The following is a 22,073-nucleotide window of genomic DNA, read 5'->3' as shown; positions in this document are numbered from 1 at the left end:
GGGATGACGTCAAGAAGACCCCCCCCCCTCCAATTTATTGCATAATGGACCCGAAATGGAGCCATTCGTGAAATACTACAGTCTCAAATGAAGATAGTCTAGCACTGTTTTCATTATTTAAATCTTCCCCATCAGATGCCATATTTCAATCCTCCAGTGTTTCATTTATGGCAAAACGAAAGTAAAATCTTCATCTTGAACTTCTCTTTTGCCCAAATCCTACCACCAGTACTTTATTCAGCCGAGAGATGCCAATAACTAGAGGTGTGCATCGGCACTGCCCTCACGATTCGATTACAATTCGGAGGGCCATGATTCGATTTGATTCAGAGGGTCACGATTCGGTTCGATTCGGCAATGCAGCGTGATGCCTTAAAGCCTGGGATGCATTAAAATTCTAAAGCAAAGCATTGAGGCAACACAAGCGGTCAGACATTAAACAACTTTTTATTGGCTCTTGTGTCACTCCTGAAGTCAAATGAAAATACTTTCAGATATATATATTTAAAAAAAAAACAAAAAAAAAACAGATCACAGCATTTTATTGGTGCTTTGAATGAGACCAGGGCTTTCTCTTTTTTTTTTTACACACAGTAGCAGCCTTTCACACAGTGCAACATCTGAACTCCTGTGCAAAATCAGTAATAACAGTTACTGAATTTTAGTCACAACGACCCATCAATAAAAATATTCAAGTAAATATTAAAGAAAACAACAAAGAAAGTATTGTAGTGCAGCAGCATCTTTATCGCAATATCAATCCAGGGATCAGTTCAGTTGCAAACAAAACATCAACTAAATTGCAATGTAGAACAAAAGTAAAGTGTAGGCCTAGCCCACTGTATATGTGCAATCAACTTAGAAATGCAATCAGTAACTACCACATAACAATAAAAAATAATGAGTTAAAATGAAGTGCAGCAGCATTTTAGCAGCCATAACAATCTGTTTCAACATGAGGAAATATCAGTTTTTTGCAATCGAGAGAGCAGAGAAGATAGTAGAGGTTAGATCGGGCCTAAAAAATCCAGCCCGACCTGACACGGCCCGCTGGTATTGAAGCCCGACCCTGCTTGGAGTGATGCGAGAGAGAGAAAAAACGCAGCAGCAGCAATTTATTTTCATTTCTTCGAGTTGGCAGAAAAAAACGCAATAAAAAACGCATGATCATTATAAAAGCATTTACACAATGAAATAACGCTTGGAAAGTTTAATATAAAAAAACATGCAATTTTGCAGACACACAGAGGAGAAGATTCAAAAGGATCACATTTGTGTTGCCTTTGTGTGCATAAAAAAGTGTCTTTCGTAACGAATTCTCAGTTGGCAGAAAAAAACGCAAGTTTTCTTAATGTTTAAATAGTCTACATATTTTTATGATCATTATAAAAGCATTTACACAACAAATAACGCTGGGAAAGTTTAATATTATTAAAAAATGCGATTTTGCAGACGCACAGAGGAGAAGATTCAAAAGGATCACATTTGTGTTGCCTTTGTGTGCATAAATAAAAGTGTCTTTCGTAACAAATCGCAAGCGCACAGCGGAGGAGAAGAAGAAAAAGCGGGCGGCGCCACTGCGTGCATGTGCGTGCACAAGCAAATGCACAATACAGAGAGCCTGCTCTTGGTTTCATCCCTTTTTTTTTTTTTTTTTTTTTAAAATAATTTATTAGTCCGGCGCGGCGGTCCGACCCGACCTGAACGTGAATGCTTAACATTTTAGGCCCGACCCGTTCGGGTTCGGGCACAAGATCTAACCTCTAAGAGATAGGACATAACATAACAATGGCTGAAGCAGAGAAAGAGGGAGCGAGAAAGATTATTGATACACCTAAGACATTGAAAGCAGACATCTGGAGACATTTTGGCTTCTACGAGGTTGGTGGGAAACTTGACCAGAGTTATGCAGTGTGTAAAAATTGAAGCATGAGAATAATAATACAAATGGGGAAACCAAATCCGTTGCATCACCGGAATTGCGCAGGGAAGATTTTTGAACGTACGAATATATTTTAAAATGCGCTGAATCGATTGTTGCCCGCATCGAATCGACTCGTCCATGCCCTGCATCGGGATGCATCGCCACATCGATGCTTGTTGACACCACTACCAATAACCTGATAAAATGTCGAGATGTATACAATATACAGTACAGTAGTAGTAGGTCTGTCAACAGACTTGCAGTGGCCCGGAGACAAGAGACCATTATAGGGCCTCCCACCCCACCCCTGCCACCAGCCTGTCACGACAACATACGCAGTACTTTTAACGCTTTGCAAGCATTGACTGTAAATTTTCAAATTATTTAATTTGTGATGGACAGTTACATTTAACAGACTGCAATTTTATGTGACACAATATAAAAAAACAATTTCCATCTATTGTCCCATGTAGACTACATTACAATACAACTGAGAGTGCTATGCCTGCCTGCTACGCAACAAAACAGTATAACTAAACATCCTGTGCCTGCACCCTCCACATCCCTGGGGTTATCAAGCCCTCAAACAGTGATGTACCTAGACAGACTTGAATCAGGCTTTGGTCACGGTGATCGCGAATGTAAACGTTCAGTGTTAGCGGCTGTTGTTCATTTACCGACATCACCGTCCACAGCCAACTCTAGCCCTAATTCTCTGGCTTCTTGTCCCCCTTTTAAAACAGTTATACTCGTTCACCTCTATGATCTTCATCTCTTTCTTTTTTCTTTTCTTTTCTTTTGTGCGCACCCGAATCATGACGACTCGCCATGTTTAGAGTTTATAACGATGACAGATTTTAATTTCCCACTTCAGGGCACGTACGTAGTGTAGCCTTGAGTGTGCCAGAGCGGGGTCAAACCATTCTCTGCTAAGACAGAGGGGGGGGGGGCGTTTTGCAAAAAAAGGTAAAAATATATATTTGAAATATTTAATAATATTTAATATGTTAAAGTTATGTTAAAGTACAACATAATATTTAATCAGACAAGGATTTAAACCAAAAAAGAAATATGTGAAGGTAAAGTAAAATAAATTCAGGGTCATAATATTTAATCAGACAAGGATTTAAATAAAAAAGAAATATGTGAAGGTAAAGTAAAATAAATTCAGGGTCATAGCCAAAATTTGTACTCAATTAAGAGTAGTGTTACTTCAAAATAATATTACAAAAGTAAAAGTAGTCATCCAAAAATGTACTCAAGTACAAGTAAAAATGTATTTGGTGAAAAGAATACTCAAGTAATTAGTAACATTAGTAACTGTTTACAAATTAGATTTTTTCTTCTCAGCACATTTATCTATATGAACTGTTTTTACAATGATACTGTACCATAACCCATTACATAACCAAAAATAAGCCAAAGGGGGAAAAAAAATCATTGAATTCTGGCGAGAGAAAAAAAAATGACAGAAATGAAGCATTATTCGTCCAAAGAGCATGAGTCCCTTCTAGTGGAGAAAATAGTTCCTAGTTTGAATAGTGCCTTCATAGTTATTATTATGAATTAAAAGGATCATATGTCCGGTTTTCCGTGGTCAATCAGTGCCAAATAAAGACTGGTGCTGTAAAGACGCCACATGATTGAACAGCCTGACGTTATCATAGAACACCAAGCTTGGTCTGATTGGTGTAATGGAGTCATGTGATTATTGTTGCGAATTCTCATTGGTGACATTGGTAGAGCTACTCTTGGCATCGTGGCAAAAAAAAAAAAAAAATCTAATATGAAGAATAAAGAGGGAAAATGTAATGACTCTTGTGTAACCCAAAGTAGTGGAGTAAGAGTAGCGTTTTTTTCTTCACAAATCTACTCAAGTAAAAGTAAAAAGTATGGCTTAGTAAAACTACTCTTAGAAGTACATTTTTCTCAAAAAGTTACTCGAGTAAATGTAACGGAGTACATTTAACGAGTTACTACCCACCTCTGGTTCCCTCACTGCACTTCAATGGAAATCATAAAATAATACTTGTGAAGAAAAAAAATCGAAGTATTGAATCGACACCTGTATTCAAGCAATAATTGATAATACAGACCGACAACTACAGTGGGGCAAATAAGTATTTAGTCAACCACTAATTGTGCAAGTTCTCCCACTTGAAAATATTAGGCCTGTAATTGTCAATATGGGTAAACCTCAACCATGACAGACAGAATGTGGGGAAAAAAACCTGAAAATGACATTGTTTGATTTTTGAAGAATTTATTTGCAAATCATGGTGGAAAATAAGTATTAGGTTAACACCAAAAGTTCATCTCAATACTTTGTTATGTACCTTTTGTTGGCATTAATGGAGGCCAAATGTTTTCTGTAACTCTTCACAAGCTTTTCACACAGTGTTGCTGGTATTTTGGCCCATTCCTCCATGCAGATCTCCTCTAGAGCTGTGATGTTTTGGGGCTGTCATTGGGCAACACGGAAATAATCCGCAAAATCAACTGAATCCGCAGTCGTTCTGCATACTGTAGTATTGGCTGTATACTGAAGATGTTTATCCCACTGACGTCACATTTGCATTCTTCGTAAATCCAGGAAGTCACTCATTTTCATGGCGCAGGATTAAAAAAATTGAATAAATATATCAATCGCTTCCACACACATCTAAGCGGTCCAATTCATCCAGAGCATAAAATACCGCGTGAAATATTAAATAAACATGCTTTTTGCTGTCTTAGGCACTTTAAGTCGCCACTCAGCTAGTGGTGTGGTCGCTTCCTCCCAACTCTATGCCGAGCAAACTGGAGTGTATAAAAAAATGCATGGGGGAAAATTAAACCACGTGCCGTGTGGTATCCCAAGTCACTTTCGTGACTTTTTAGACTGATCAAATTGATCACAGACAGTCAAAATACATATCGGGTATAAAACCACCTCCCGTATGTGGTTTCAATCTAGCTCGCAAATATCAGATTTCTGTGCTTTGTGACTGTTCAAACGACAAAAGAGCCATCCATTTTCAATCTGGATGGGATTAGTGCTGCCAGTTTGAGCAATGCCTAAAACTGGTCTTGGGAAGATCAAAACCTTTCCTGCTAATTTGTCAACATTATAGTTGCACCTCAAACGTCCAGACCACCAAACCTAGAGGAAAAAAATGAGCAGTGTTGCTCAAGTTACTTTTAAAATGTAAATATTAAAGTTATAGTTACCTCTCTGAAAAAGTAACTACTATTCAATTACGAAAGCAACTAGTTTTTTACTTTCTTTTGAAAATGTATTTTTTTTTAAAAGTTATACAGTATATATAAACCAATAAAAAAATGTTTTTCATAATGTATTTTCACCCAGAAAACCTTCCACTCTCAGTATCATGCACACTAGACCAGATTCGCATCCCATCATACCGTCTTCCAGGTTTGCCAATAGGAGCATATCACTCTGTGAAACTCCATTGAGTTTATATAGAACACCAGGATTTACAAGGAAATAACATTCAATTTTGAAAATATTATTTACAACAAGGCCATTTCAATTATTAATTATCTTGCAAATGTATTGTGGTGAATGACATGGAGAAGAAAGAGACAGATTTTATATTTCAAATTGGCTGCTCTTGTGCCCCACTCTTTATTACACACAACATAATGGCAACCACCACTGCCAGTCATGGTTGCCACTATCCTACCTTTGCGAGTGGAACATAATACGTCACTACAGTAAACATTTGTCAAATTTAACTATAATGAACATTTCGAGATAAAGTGGGAATGGAAGCAAGTAATGCTAATAATGTTAACAACCTACCTGTATGTTAGCCTCACTTCATTACGTATTTCCTTTTAATATCAATGTATAATTGATCACCATGCATCTAATCTAATGTCAAATAAATAATGGGTCTTAGAATGAAAAAGTTTCAAATCCACCGACAAAAATTTATACAGCATGACATGCATTTAAGCTAAAATGATTACACAAGAAATCCTTTGTTACGGTTACTTTGGATGATTCTATCACTATTCTACTATTCCATCATTCTAGAATAATAACAACAACAAAATAGGACTGTGATACACACAGGCAGACAACAAAATCACTAGTATTGGTTTATATAATAAATTCTCAGGCAAATTTAAGATAATTTCCAAATAGTAAAGCATAAAAGACAGATAACATTATCAAGACAAACGGAATAAAAGTACTAACGTTAACTTGTACCATTCGAATTTAAATGACTTCTGTTGGATTGCACAAAATCACCATTGAAGAAATACCGATGATACATTCCTATCGCAAACACGGAAATCATCCGAAAGTTGAGTGACATCACTGTGAATAGGGCTTCTTGCCATTGCAGTGTGTGTGTTAGTGTTCGTTCAACCGGAGTTTTTGTGTATGTGTGTGCGTAAACTGGGTTTTTGTGTCTGTGTTTAGTACAGCGATACTAGTAAGGCTCGCCCTACTCTGTCAGACTGTGTCCTAGCACCAACACTCTTCAGCATGGTGTTCTCTGCCAAGCTACACAAATCATGCCAGATCAAAATCACTGGCATAAAGCTCATCTATCATTTTGATGAAGGTTTATTCAATCTGCGTTGCCTACAAGCCAAAACCAAAGTGGAGGAAGTCACAGTTTGTGAAATGCTGTTTATTGATGAGAAACTACAAGCCAGTATGGACTTTTTCTCATCACCATACAACAACTTTGCCCTAAACATCAGTACAAAGAAGATTGAAGTCCAATACCACCCTGCCCCTGGAAAACAGTACCCCGAGCCCTCATCCATGTGAAAACACAAAACCTCTAAGTAGTTGACAAGATTGCCTACCTTGGAAGTACTCTGTCTAGTGCTGTGCACGTATATGACAAAATTAACACCAGGATCTGTAAGGCCGGTGTGGCATTTGGCTTTCTATGTGACTCAGGGTGGTCAAGGACTGGCATCAGGCAGGAGACAGAAGTTAAGTCTATCAGGCTGTCGTACTACCAACTCTTTGTATCGGTGTGAAACCTTGACAGTATACCAGTGTCATGGAGAAAATTTAACCATCTCCATCTTGACTGTCGAAGAAAATTGTTGAGGATCAAATGGCAGGAGAGAGTTTCTAACACTGAAGTCCTTTAGCAAGGTCAATGTGCCCAGCCTCTACACCTTGCTTGCTGAGGCCCAACTGATATGGACTGGCCATGTGACCAGAATGCCCTGTACTAGATTGCCAAAACAAGTCTTCTTTGGCGAACTGAAAAGTTGCACACGAGTACAAGGTGGCCCCAAAAAGCGCCATAAGGACACTCTGAAATCCTCCTTGAAGAGCTTTAAGTTTGACTTGAACCACTGGGAACACTTGGCAAAGGACTGACCAGGTTGGAGAACAAAGATCCAGGAGGGTGCAGTACTCTATGAGAACAACAGAAGAAGTCATGTCATTCAGAAGAGACAGCAGCACAAGGCCAAGAGAGAAACTGTGGCCACTCCTCAGGGTTTTGCATCCGCTCTGACCTAAATTCTGTGCTCAGATTGTTCCCGAGTAGACACAAGCATGAGGTTGGGATGAGCAAAATTACTTATTTCCATTTAGACCGGGAAAAGAGCATGAGCCGACTGATGCCAGAGCCAAAGCAGAGGGCGAGTAGACCGCTGCAAGACGAAGGGGGATGTGAAGCTTTCCGCTTGGGCAGTCGAGCCGGCGTGAGGTGATGAGACTTGGTAAGGTAGCAGGCGTAGTAATCGACAAGAGGCGCGCAAAAGCAGGTCCAGGGGTGAGGGCAAAAAGGTCATGAACTAGTGATCAGAGAGCATCAACAAAGGTTTTATTTTAACTGGAAATGTCTATGGCATTAAGCGCTCCATGTTCATTAGTACACATCTTCTAATATAGTGTGTTCGGTTCTTCCAAATGAAGTCAAAGATTATTATCCTTGCACTTTCTAAAATCTACATGAAGAGAGTAGCCCGCATAAATAAGCCTGGATAATACTTCTGCTTTAGATAGAAAGATACAGCTTGTTATGTACTTACATTTATGTGTTCACTTGTACAGTAGTATGAAAAAGTATCTAAACCATTTGGAATTTCTCACATTGCTGCACAAAATCACCATCAAATGTGATCTGATCTTTGTCAAAATCACACAAATGTAAAAATAGTGTCTGCTTTAACTGAAACCACCCTAACATTTATAGGTTTTCATATTTTAATGAGGATAGTATGCAAACAATGATAGAAAGGGCGAAAATAAGTAGGTGAACCATCACATTTAATATTTCATGGGCCCCCCCTTTGGCAGCAATAACTTCAACCAGACGCTTCCTGTAGCTGCAGATCAGTCTGGCACATTGATCAGGACTAAACTTTGCCCATTCTTCTCTACAAAACTTCTATAGTTCAGTCAGATTCCTTGGATGTCTGGCATGAAACGCTGTCTTTAGGTCATGCCACAGCATCTCAATGGGGTTCAAGTCTGGACTTTCACTTGGCCACTCCAGAACGCGTATTTTGTTCTTCTGAAACCATTCTGAAGTTTATTTACTTCTGTGTTTTGGATCATTGTCTTGTCGCAGGATCCATCCTCTTTTTAGCTTCAACTGTCTGACGGATGGCCTCTGGTTTTCCTGCAAAACATCTTGATAAACTTTTGAATTCATTCTTCCATTAATGATTGCAAGTTGTCCAGGCCCTGATGTAGCAAAACAGTCCCAAATCATGATGCTCCCTCCACCATGCTTCACGGTGGGGATGAGGTGTTGATGTTGGTGAGCTGTTCCATTGTCCCTCCACGCATTACTTTGTGTGTTACTCCTAAACAATTCATCTTTGGTTTCATCAGTCCACAAAATATTTTGTCAAAACTTCTGTGGAGTGTCCAAGTGCCCTTTTACGAACATTAAACCAGCATTTTATTAGACAGCAGTGGCTTCCTCAGTGGAGTCCTCCAATGAACACCATTCTTGGCCATTGTTTTACATATAGTTGATGTGCAGAGAGATATTGGACTGTGCCAGTGATTTCTGTAAGTCTTTAGCAGACACTCTAGGGTTCTTTTTTACCTCTCTGAGTATTCTGAGCTGAACTCTTGGCGTCATCTTTGGTGGACGGCCACTCCTTGGGAGAGAAGCAATAGTGCCAAACTCTCTCCATATGTAGACAACTTCTCTGACTGTCGATTGATGAACATCACACTTTTAGAGATGGTTTTGTATGCTTTCCCAGCTTTATACATATCAACAATCCTTGATCGCAGGTCTCCAGACAGCTTTTTTGACCGAGCCATGATGCACATCAGACAATGCTTCTCATCAAGACAATTCTTACCCAGTGTGTGTGCTATAGTGGGCAGGGCAGTGTTAAACCACTCATCAGTGATTGGGCACACACCTGACTTAAAATGTTTAGTAAAAATTGGTTTCAATTGCTCTATGGTCTCCTTAGGCAGATGGTTAACTTACTTATGTTCCCCCTTCTGTCATTGTTTGCTATCCTCATTAAAATATTAAAACCTATAAGTGTTTGGGTGGTTTTAGTTAAAGCAGACACTGTATTTTCATCTGTGTGATTTTGACAAAGATCAGATCACATTTGATGTTGATTTTATGCAGAATTCTGGGAAATCCCAAAAGGTTCAGATACGTTTTCATACCACAGTATACAGTATGTAACTTTTTATTCTCAGTCAAATCAATCATGTATTCACATTCTAGTAAGTTTAACATATACCATTTGGTGTCATTGAAGTAAGCACAGTTATCTAAATCCTTTGATTAACACAAAGTCAAGTCTTTGATTTGATAATTAAATTAGGGGAAGTCACAGACATTCCCAGAAACGGAAGTCCCAGTCCGTCATCTAGTTGAGGTTAGCCTCCCATCATAGTGGCCACTAGCCCGTGAAAAATATTACTTCCAGTCTGCTTTATTTAAAAAACAAAAGACAAAAAAACAACAACATATATTTCAATGGTATTATGTAACCCATCGCTCATTATAGGTGTGTACTACCATCATGTCCATTTTGTCAAATTAGGTACGGAAATAATACAACTATAAATACTGCAAGCAAGTTTGATAATTTGCATGCGAGCCGTTTATGCCCATTACCTGTACATTAAACTTGATTCAAATAATATATTGTATCCAGAGAGACAACCATAAAGTGTTAAATAATTTAACTTTCACCCAGCAAGCCATCCATTGACTATTTTATTATTTGTTTTAATTTGGTAACAAATTACTTGACTTCCGGGTGTTAATCTTGATCAGTGGAACTTGCCGTTGTGTCCAGTACAGCTCGTGCTGAACTGTTATGATGTGTCAATGAGTTAAAAAGAAAAAGAAAAAAAAAAAAGGTGGACGACACATACAATGAGAGGCCCCCACGGTGCGTGAACAGGAAAAGCGGTAAGTTAAAGCATTAAAGAAATAATCACTGCCAGTAACGTGGGATTTTATTGTTTTTTCCGGGCAAACTCGACCTTAACTCATCCGCTTCAGCGTTTATCACCGCGAAAACTGTAACAGTCGATTCCTTTGGAGATGATGTCCAACTACTGACCTTGCGCATTGAAAATACCACTGGATTTGTGTTGTGATTTGTCATGCATTCGTTCATTTTGGGAAAAACTACGATGTCAAATAATTGCTGCGCTCACAACTGCAATCGGTGATGTGGTGTATCCCCCCACCCTCCGCCTATGGTCCCCGTTCGCATCATATATCTCGCTTAACCCGTGATGTATGTTTATCAACGAAGCGTCGTATTTCGATCACAGTCCGCCAATGAGTTTTGTTTCCTGCTTTTGAACAAGGTCGTACTGTTCTAAGCATTTGGTCTTGGAATAGTGACACATTCAGTTAGCAGAGTATAGCGTTAGCAAGCTAACTAGCTACTTTAATTCCTAGTTAGACGGCTGGAATATGGAGCTAATGTAGAGTAAAATGCTGCACATAAATGCAGGTGAATACACAAAATAACAACAGTTTAATTAATAATTACGTGTGTAATTGCTTAGTAGAATACATTTGTACAATACAATTATTCACTACTACTTCTACTACTGTATTTTAGTGTACATAAGACTTCGGATTTTCAGAGTAGGGTTGTGACAATATATCGAAATGGTGATATATCATGATACATTGTATCCCAAAAGGTTGATATGCTCCTGCCAAGAATTGATTTATTGTTTTAAAACATTTAACTGGAACCGACAGGTTGCTACCAAAATTTTCCACTACAAGAATGTCTGTTACATTCATTTTGACTGGGAGAGCGTGAATGGTGTGGGTCACTTCCTGTTCATTTTCGGAACATTGACGGGTCCCATTCTGTTCATTTTTAGTCTCTCCCAAGGGCTTTGTTTTGGCCTCAACCTTGGTAGGGACCGTCCCCGCATGTACAGTGTATCACAAAAGTGAGTACACCCCGCGCATTTCTGCAGATTTTCAAGTACAGGTATGTCTTTTCATGGGACAACACTGACAAATTTACATTTTGACACAATGAAAAGTAGTCTGTGTGCAGTTTATATAATTTTAGTTAATTTATTTTCCCCTCAAAATAACTCAAAATATAGCCATTAATATCTAAACCCCAAGCAACAAAAGTGAGTACACCCCTTAGAAACTACATTCCTAAATGTCCAAATTGAGTACTGCTTGTCATTTTCCCTCCAAAATGTCATGTGACTCATTAGTGTTACTAGGTCCAGGTGTTCATAGAGAGCAGGCGTGTTCAAATTTGTTATGCAGCTCTCACACTCTCTCATACTGGTCACTGAAAGTTTCAACATGGCACCACATGGCAAAGAACTCTCTGAGGATCTTAAAAGACGTATTTTTGCGCTACATGAAGATGGCCAAGGCTACAAGAAGATTCCCAACACCCTGAAACTGTGCTGCAACTCAGTGGCTAATGTCATCCAGCGTTTTAAAAGAGCAGGGTCCACCTAGAACAGGCCTAGGGTTGGTAGTCCAAAGAAGCTGAGCAAACATGCTGAGCGTCACATCCAAATGCTTTCTTTGAAAGATTGTCGTAGATGTGCTGTCTGCATTGCTGCAGAGATTCAAGAGGTGGGCGGTCAGCCTTTTAGTGCTCAGACCATACGCCAAACTCTACATCAAATTGGTGTGCATGGCTGTAGAGCATGATCCCCTCCCTCCAGAAACTGGGTCGCAGGGCGGTGTTCCAGCATGACAATAACCCCAAACCAGGGGTCGCGTTAACCGAATATTTTCCGTCGTTGACCGGTTTTTTAAAACGGTGACGGAAAAAACTGAAGTCCATCCGTCATTTTGACAGGTTGCAATTCACACCCCAGACCACAGGATGGCGAGTGAGCATATTAATAAGCTATTGTCTCTCTTGATGCATGACGTCGCTGGCCTTACTCGGAAAAATGTCCGAACTAGCATTCAGGTGTAGCAAACATGGAAACGTTAGGAAGCTAAAGAGAGCATTGTCTAAGGCTACGTTCATTCTACAGGTCTTAATGCACGAATCCAATTTTTTCGTGTTTTTCCGACTCGAGTCAGGCATTAACTTGACGGTCTGAACGGGACAAGTGGCATAGAAGTGGACCATTTCAAATCCGATCTGGGTCATTTTTTTATGTGGTTCAAATCCGATCTGGGCCACATTTTTCCAGACTGTTGCGGCGGTCTGTACCGTCCAGTGTCCCAAATCCGATTTCAGTTGTGCGTTATTAGCGCCTAGCTTGCAGTGAACACGGCTTTTGGGGAAGTGCCGGGCTTGACAACAGTCATAAAAAAATAAAAATGGGTTGAGGATAAGCATGTGAATGATCGGTTTTCTCTCTGCTCTATGTGAGCTATATTTCAACATTTCCTACACGGCCGAGAGTCGGGAGAGGGGTCTGGCTGCAGCCCGTCTTGGAGAGTCAGGGCAAACTGCCCGTATGTGTGTGTGACATGCACGGACAGCGCGTGCATGCTATCGATCCATATAAACTGTGAATATAAGCCTAAACGGGGATTATTTATGTCTGTTATTTGTGTCCTCCTTTTGAAAAGCAAAATATGATAGCCCTGGAATGACGGCTGATTTGTCATTTGTTTTGATGCTTCTGCGCACCGGCGCGTGTCGGACTGCGAATTAGAGCGCATGCGTAATACTTGAATGGTCTCAATGGACAAATGCAGTCTGAACGGGCACGCCAAAAAAACGGATATGACAAAAAAATCGGATTTGTGCATTAAGACTTGTAGTATGAACGTAGCCTAATTGAATGAGCAGGGACAAACAGCTTGGAGTCAGAAGTACGTGCGCTATTCTCAAACCTGAACGCACCCCGAATCTTGGATGACAAATCAACAGAGCAGAGAGTAGACACAACATGGCTGGTAGTTTCTTCAATTTATTCAGAGTTGAGTAAGTAACACACCACTTTTGACCAACACTGCTATTGAATATGTCATTATTATCATTTTAAAGATTTAAGTGACGGGTAAAAATAAATTATGACCGGATTATTATGACCCTGTCAGTCAAAGTGACAGACAACGAAAAAGTCTAGCGCAACCTCTGCCCCAAACACACCTCCAAGATGACCACTGCTTTACTGAAGAGGCTGAGGGTAAAGGCAATGGACTGGCCAAGCATGTCTCCAGACTTGAACCCAATAGAATATCTTTGGAGGATCCTCAAGCGGAAGGTGGTGGTGCGCAAAGTCTCAAATATCCGGCAGCTCCACAACGTCGTCATGGAGGAGTGGAAAAGCATTCTAGTTGCAACCTGTGAAGCTCTGGTCATCTCCATGCCCAGGAGAGTAAAGGCAGTTCTGGATAATAGTAGTGGCCACACAAAATGTTGACAGTTGACATGTTGTACGCATTTTAATAATGACAACTTTCACTAAGGGGTTTACTCACTTTTGTTGCCTGGGGTGTATATATAAATGGCTATTTTTTGAGTTATTTTGAAAATGAATTAACTTTATTATGAATAAACATGAATTAACTTTATTATATAAGCTGCACACAGACTACTTTTCATTGTGTCAAAGTGTCATTTTGTCAGTGTTGTCCCACAAAAAGATGTACTTAAATATCTGCAGAAATGCAAGGGGTGTACTCACTTTTGTGATACACTTTACACTTTTTGCTCGGGATGGGACATTAATAAGACTTTACAGATTGGGTGAACGGGGGTTTTGTGCATGTTGTGTTGTGTGAGCAACATATGGGATTATAACCAGTCCTTCTCTAAGCAGCTGCTTGCTGATGTTTTTCTGGTTCTACAGTGCCCAGCAGAGTTCACTACATTTCTCACAGTTTAATTAACAGTAGAAAACATAAACAGAAGGACAATTCTCTCTAAGCAGCTTCCTACTCGAGCAGGGCCGGCCCAGCCTTTACGCAGACTATGCAGCTGCTTAGGGCCCCTGACCACTAGGGGGCCCCCCAATCTGGCAATTGTTTAATTTATATATATTTTTTTGTTTACTACAGTTTGCTTTAGTTGACTTTTGTGAGTTTTGATACTTAATTTCAAGCTTAAAAAAAATAAAAGTTCTTCCTTAACTTTTTTCTTTTCCTCTTTTAGAAAAAGGTTTGGCACTATCTACTTTAAGTACTGACAATCATTTGGGGTCAGAAGTTTGAAGTATGCAGTGCAACAAAATCTGATTAATATACAAAATATGGACGTATGGGTTGGATTGCATGTATGGGTTTCACAGGACATTGTGACGAAATGGTCGGCCAAAAATATGGGCCCCTTGGCATTATTTTGCTTAGGGCCCACAAATGGCCTGGGCCAGCCCTGTACTCGAGTTTTGCTGGTTAGCAAATTCCCACAGTTTAATGTTATGCAGGTCGGACTTTCAGTAGCAAAATTTGTGGTGTGTTCCCCACCTCCACTACATTGACGTCTTTTTACATAAAGTGGCTGCTGCTGCTGCTGCTGCTGGCTGGCTGGAAAAAAACCCAACTCCTAATATCCCTCCTCTTCAAGGGGGGCGGAGGAGGCGGCATGTTGTCGACGTATTTCTGTCGGGGCTGTGTGAGCGTGCGTGTGTGTGTGGGTCAGGGGTGTCTCAAGTCATCAGCTAATCAAATGTGCGTTTGAGGGGGGAAAAATGAAACGGCGCATTCAACAAGTGAAAATGGGTAAATTTAACTTTGAATACAATTAAAATAATTCACTTAATAATGGTAGGGTCAATTCTATCCTTACAACATATGGGAAGACAATTTAAATTATCTGTATAGCTGAACTCATTATATAATGCATATAAGGTTGGTGGGGACAATTTGAGCATCCTGAAAAGTTGGTAGTGTTATGTCCCTACCGTCCCTATGCAAACCAAGCCCTTGGTCTCTCCCTATTCATTTTGGGACATTACTGCGGTACTTCTTGTTCAGTAAAACAGTAAAGTAGAAGAAAAAAAGTATTCGATAAAAAGAATACTGAAGTAATGAGAAGCATTGGGAGTAGATGCTTACATTGTTTGATTTTTTTTTTTTTTTTCCCCCAAATTTTAAACAATGGTATATTTTTATTTATAAACATCTTAGCGAACTGTTATTATACTGTACTATAACTATTACATGACCATATTAGACCAATTAAATACACAAAAATAATTAAATTCCGACTAGAAAAATAGGAACACAGCATCACTTGTCTTGCTTAAAGAGCAGGAGTGCCCTCTAGTGCAGTGTTTTTCAACCTTCTCTGATTCACGGCACGTTTTTACATTTGGAAAAATCTCGCAGCACACCACAAGCCAAAAATGTTCCAAAATGACTTTCTGTACAGTATAGTTAATTATAAATTCATCCCTCAGTATTTATACTTACTTAGTGTACAAAGCCGATATCCCAGCAGGAATCTTCTTCAACAGCTTTCAGTCTCTGTTTTTATTTTTGATAGCAGCTAGGCTTGAAAAGCTCAGAACTATCAGACAGGAGGACTTTAGCAATGTCTTTAACCACATTAGGGCCGAGCATCTCGCTGACAATGACTTTGCAGACAGGTGGTATTAATGTCCCTGCCATAGTGTGGGACTTTTTGGATTTAGCAACAAGTTCAGCAACAAGCTAACTGGCTTTGAGGGCTTTCTCATTTACCTTTGTAGTTCTTCTAAAAAAAGTTGCCTGTTTCACAAAGGCGAACAAAATAGTCCATAGTTTGACGCGACGGGTGTTTCGTTTGGAGATGATGTTTAAGCTTGCTTGGCACCATGGAGCTGTTGGCTCGTGTTGCGTTCAAGAACTGCTCGGATTTCAAGCCATCAGCCACCTTGCTGTCCTTGACACGGCTGGCATCGAATGAACGAATGCTCATTCGCTGCCAACCTCCCAGTTCAAATGAATTGGATGTCTCCGGCGGTCAATAGCAACCAATGTGCATTAGTTTTGAGGCATTTCAGGTCATTTACTGTTGATTTTCAGTCACTCCCTGTTGATTTTGTGACATTTCTGAGGCACTTCCTGTTGATTTTGGGGTACAGATCAAGATAAGCAGTGACTCAAACTCAACAGGAAGTGACCTGTAAATGCCCTAAAATGAACAGAAAGACACTGACACAGTTTTAATACGAGAGATGGGTTCTTGTTAGGAGCATTAGCAACATTTTAGATGTTTTGTCATATATTGTCTCATGGAGAAAATAATGTATCAACAAAAAAATTACACAGTGCAGGCATTTCGTGATGTCACTTATATACACATACATACTCACTGATAGACCTGAATGTAGGTGAATGGGAGTTTGGGTATTATTGAGATAACAAGGAAGTCCTGGAACTTTTGGATGGTCACATTTGATTGGCTAAAATAGTACCGGCATTGATAAATGATCTGCCCCCATGTCAGGTGGCCACATACAGGAAAACTGGCTTGTATGGGATCGACATGATAAAGGTCTTGTCTTTCCTTTAAATTTGAAACCATAGTGGAGCAAAAAAAATGTTGCACACTCGAGTCATTTATAACAGAGAACTGGTTTTTATTTCCTATTTTATCTTATAGGACATCATCATTGCAATCAAAAGTCTCTGGTAGATCCATCGTCATCACTCATAATTGTCCATTCTTCCATCATTTCCTCAGTAAGTATCCAATTTCCACTTAAAGCGTACCTCTGGTGGTCAGCTAAAAAGGTATACAGTACTGTATAGGGCTTCTGGGACAATATTGTACTGTTGACAAACCAGTGGTTGAATGTAACAAAGTAAAAGAGCTTTGTTACTGTACTGAAGTACATTTTTGTGTGTCTGTCCTTTACTTCAGTACAAATATGAGGTGGTACTTTTTACTTTCTACATTTTACAGCAGGTATCTGTACTTTTTACTCCACTACTTTCAAATTGTCGCCTGCGTTACACGTTACTTTTTTTTCTTTCTCATTGTGAATTGATATGATTTCGTTTTCCTGCCTCCGGCGCCATCGATGAGCTCCATGCAACTGTACTTTAATTTAGCACTCGAGGGAGCAACACGAGTACAAGCAAGATTGGCACTTGAGCAAGAAAAAACGCCACATTCTTGTACAGTAGGTGGCGGTATGCATCTGATTATTGCTTGCAGTCCGCCATTAAACTACGTTTTGGAGTTTTTGAGTTTGTTAAGCTTCTGTTTGCACTTTGCAGTGCAGTCAATTTCATTGCTTGTTTTTTCCATTATGCAGAGTTTTAAATCAAACTGAGCAGTCAATTAATTTTCCGGTTCTATTTTTTTTTTAATATTGACTCACATCTCTGTATGTATGTATAGATACACTGCTGGCCAAAAGTATTGGCACCCCTGCAATTCTGTCAGATAATGCTCAATTTCTACCAGAAAATGATTGCAATTACAAATGCTTTGGTAGTAATATCTTCATTTGTTTTGCTTGCAATGAAAAAACACAAAAGACAATGAAAACAAAAATTAAATCATTATCATTTTACACAAAACTCCAATTTTTTTACAGAAAACTCCAAAATTGGGCCGGACAAAAGTATTGGCACCCTCAGCCTAATACTTGGTAGCACAACCTTTAGACAAAATAGTTGCGAACAACCGCTTCCGGTATCCATCAATGAGTTTCTTACAATACTCTGCTGGAATTTTAGACCATTCTTCTTTGGCCAACTGCTTCAGCTCTCTGAGATTTGAAGGGTGCCTTATCCAAACTGCCATTTTCAGATCTCACCACAGGTGTTCTATGGGATTCAGGTCTGGACCCATTGCTGGCCACGTTAGAAGTCTCCAGTGCTTTCTCTCAAACAATTTTCTTGTGCTTTTTGAAGTATGTTGAAGTATTGTCCTGCTGGAAGACCCATGATCTCTGAGGGAGACCCAGCTTTCTCACACTGGGCCCTACATTTTGCAGCAAAATTTGTTGCTAGTCTTCAGACTTCATAATGCCATGCACACGGTCAAGCAGTCCAGTGCCAGAGATAGCAAAGCAACCCCAAAACATCAGGGAACCTCCACCATGTTTGAGTGTGGGGACCGTGTTCTTTTCTTTGAAGGCCTCGTTTCTTTTCCTGTAAACTATGTTGATGCCTTTTCCCAAAAAGCTCTACTTTTGCCTTATCTGACCAGAGAACATTGTTCCAAAACGTTTTTGGCTTTCTCAGGTAAGTTTTGGCAAACTACAGCCTGACTTTATGTCTCTGAGTCAGAAATGGGGTCTTCCTGGGTATCGTACCATAGACTCCCTTTTCATTCAGACGCCTACGAATAGTACGGGTTGCAACTGTTGTACCCTCGGACTGCAGGACAGCTTGAAGTTGTTTGGACGTTAGTCGAGGTTCTTTATCCACCATTCGCACTATCTTTCGTTGAAATCTCTCGTCAATTTTTTTTCCGTCCACATCTCGGGAGGTTAGCCACAGTGCCATTGGCTTTACACTTATTGATGACACTGCGCACGGTAGACACAGGAACATTCAGGTCTTTCGAGATAGACTTGTTGCCTTGAGATTGCCCATGCTTTCTCACAATTTTGCTTCTGAAGTCGTCAGACAGTTCTTTGGTCTTTCTTTTCTCCATGCTCAATGTGGTACACACAAGGACAGAGGTTGAGTCAACTTTAATCCATTTTAACTGGCTGCAAGTGTGATTTCGTTATTGCCATCACCTGTTATGTGCCACAGGTAAGTAACGGGTGCTGTTAATCAAACAAATTAGAGAAGCATCACATGACTTTTCAAAGGGTGCCAATACTTTTTTCTGCCCATTTTTGGAGTTTTGCGTAAAATGATAAGGATCTAAGATCGAAGATGGACATAAATTGAGTTGGTGACAAATTTAACATAAAAAAACAAATCTTATGATACCGCTGTCAAATAAAGTGTTACCTATTAACCCAAATAAATCAACAAATAAGCCGCACTGGATTATAAACCGCAGGATTCAGTAATAGTATTAATAGTAATAGTAGTAATAGTTAAAGTAAGTGGAATAATCTGACTCATTAATCTGTTAACTAGTCTTTAACACTCAAAACAAGATGGAGAAAATTATTTGACTAGATTTAAGAAAAATAATCTGATTAGGACGTTATAAATTTGCGGTGTGGTCTGTTTAATTTAGTCGCAATTAAAGTTTAATGGGTTGCATTGACTCGTGCAAAAAAAAGATCGGGTTTTCAGTCGTAAATCGAAGGGGGGAGTGAGTTGATGGCTAAAGGAGCTCTGGTATTGATTTCTCCGCTAACCCATTAAATAATAAGTAAGGATGGACAGACTCAAAAAAAAAAAAAAAAAATGTATTGATTCATTGACTTGTTTTTTTTTCTTATTCCAACACGACGATGTTATCGACTGACACTTCAATATCTACCAGTCTATGTATTTGGCAGCTCTGATGTAGCATGGAAAGTAACTTTACAAATCTTTTACCATTAGGTGTACTAAAACGTACCATGAAGGGTGAAGATGTGTGTAAAAAGCCAGATGATTTAGGAGATGCCCCGGGAAAACGGCCCAAACGTAAATGCCTGCAATGGCACCCACTGCTCTCTAAAAGGGCACCCGATCTTTCTGAAGAGGAGGAAGAACAAGATGATGAAGAGGAGCTGGCAAAGGTGATTTTATTTTCATTATTTATTATTATATTTTCACATTTGTACAGTAGGTGCCATCGGGAAAATCATCTTGGGATGCAGTAAATTATTTTCATCAACCCCTGCAATGTGACCAGGACCAAATATCCCAAGATCAGAGCGGCAGTACATCAGAGGAAGGTCAAGAGGAGGCAATTGAGAAGCGAGCCCGTCGGCCGATGAATGCCTTTCTTCTCTTTTGCAAGCGCCATCGTTCCTTGGTGCGACATGAACACCCTCGCTTGGATAACCGAGGAGCCACTAAAATCCTGGCTGACTGGTGGGCTGTATTGGAGCCTGCAGAAAAGCTCAAATACACTGACATGGCCAAGGAGGTGATAAATTATTTTTATTTTATAGGGACAGTGCACATTAATAAACATCTATTTAGACATATATAAAAGATGTAAATATGCTGGATTATAGTAAAAATGCTCTTTTATGTCCGCAATCCCTTGGCAGGTAATGGTGTTACACTTATATAGCGCTTTTCCACCTTTCAAGGCGCTCAAAGCGCTTTACACTATCTCACCATCCACCTACTGGTGACGCAGCACCAGGAGCAACGTGGGGTTCAGTATCTTGCTCAAGGACACTTAGGCGTGTTCATCAGGGCGGAGAATTGAACCCACAACCTCTGGGTTTGGGGGACAACTACTCTACCACTGAGCCACGCCACCCCGTAATGGTAATGGAACAGAAAGACATAACGACATAATTGGAAGAACAAGGGGTTACAATAAAACACAGAACAGTGCAGTAAATTATTAAAAAGTTAGTGATTACAGGACTAGTTTACTAAGTTTCAACTACTGATGCACCGATACCGTTACCAGGATGGGCCGGGCGGGGGGCTGATCCGGCCCGAAAAGGTGGTATTGGTATCGCGAGTACCAACAAACAGGGCGCCAATACCATTTACCGGTAAACACTGAACTCTGCTTTTTTTCTCCTGAAAGTCACTGCACTCTGTGTTGTGTGATGACACGTGATCACTTTGCATGCCAAGCAGCTATCGCTATTGGCCTGCTCCAGACCAATGAGAGCAGGCCTATCGCCGCTCTCAACCAATGGCAGGGCAGCTTTTGTACATGTGGGAAAAACAAACTACAACAGTAACATTTCGGCGGTCTGGACATATTTCAGTTTATAATCTTCATCGAGTACAATAACTTCATGCAAGATTTGCGGCCTGAGAGTTTCGAGAGGTGGAGTTAAATCGACCAGTTTCAATGCCTAGAACCTCATAAAACATTTGAAGACGAAACATGTGAACGAACACAAAGACTTTGAGCCTGCAACAGCAGGACTGCTATCAAGCGGAAGGGGCTGGACCAGAGCAACAATCTCTGGTCAGTTCACTACGTCTACTTTACTTTTATTGTCTTTTACTGAAAGAAATGCCACAGTAGTTTGAGACCTGTTTCCAAAGTAGGGTTGCCACCTTTCAGAAATAGAAATAAGTGTCCTCCTGCCCAAAGCCGTACAGGCGACGAAAAAAATGGACATCCTCAAACTCCTAAAATGCATAGAAATGTATGTATTTATATATATATATTCCGTATTGGTTCAATACGGAACACAAATTTTAATTCCCAATTCAGAACGATTCCTTATTTGGAACGACTGGTGGCAAGCCTATTCAAAAGTGCTGTAGAATAAAAGCTAAGCTAAGTGGCTAAGTGTATGTTACTGCTGGTGCACAGAGAGGGAGGCTAATAGAGAGGATGCTGTGGTCAATTATTATTACTTATAATTTCATGAAAGTTGCACTGTTTGGCCATTGAGAGCCAATACTCAGGGTTTAAAAAAGTTGATTTAGTTCATTCATTGTATTTTTACTTTCTCATTGTTGGGCTGTTATTATACATGCTTTAATTTCATGAATTTTACACTATTTTGGCGTTTGAGAGCCAAATGTTTATTTAACTGTTGTCACCCATACCAGGTATACAATGAAAAGCTTTATTGGATTCACTTTGTATATGGCGGAAAACACAGACAAGACTGAAAAAGCAGTTTTTGCTCTTGCACCCCTCTTTAAAATAAACTGCTCTATTTTAAACCAAAAGAACTGTTGTGTTTGATAGAACA

At 39.8% G+C, this 22,073-nt stretch overlaps 1 protein-coding gene across 5 annotated transcripts in view; it reads left to right on the top strand.

The window, feature by feature from the left end:
* Positions 1-10,179: 10,179 nt before the first annotated feature.
* The window catches only part of LOC130906381 (HMG box transcription factor BBX), a 68,165-nt gene continuing 56,271 nt past the window's right edge, over positions 10,180-22,073 (top strand). For 3 of the 5 annotated variants that reach the window (XM_057820666.1, XM_057820665.1, XM_057820661.1), the window contains exons 1-4: positions 10,180-10,320; positions 16,916-16,995; positions 19,783-19,961; positions 20,078-20,314. In XM_057820666.1, the coding sequence (XP_057676649.1) occupies positions 19,800-19,961; positions 20,078-20,314 (399 nt within the window). In that variant the 5' untranslated portion in view covers positions 10,180-10,320; positions 16,916-16,995; positions 19,783-19,799. The remainder of the gene's footprint in view (positions 10,321-16,915; positions 16,996-19,782; positions 19,962-20,077; positions 20,315-22,073) is intronic. The other 2 variants (XM_057820662.1, XM_057820667.1) reach the window with 2 other exon arrangements.

This window comes from Corythoichthys intestinalis, chromosome 18, assembly GCF_030265065.1.
Source record: "Corythoichthys intestinalis isolate RoL2023-P3 chromosome 18, ASM3026506v1, whole genome shotgun sequence".
Classification (NCBI taxonomy): Eukaryota; Metazoa; Chordata; class Actinopteri; order Syngnathiformes; family Syngnathidae; genus Corythoichthys; species Corythoichthys intestinalis.
Note: the sequence above shows the minus strand (reverse complement) of the source record. Positions and strands in the feature narration are given on the sequence as shown.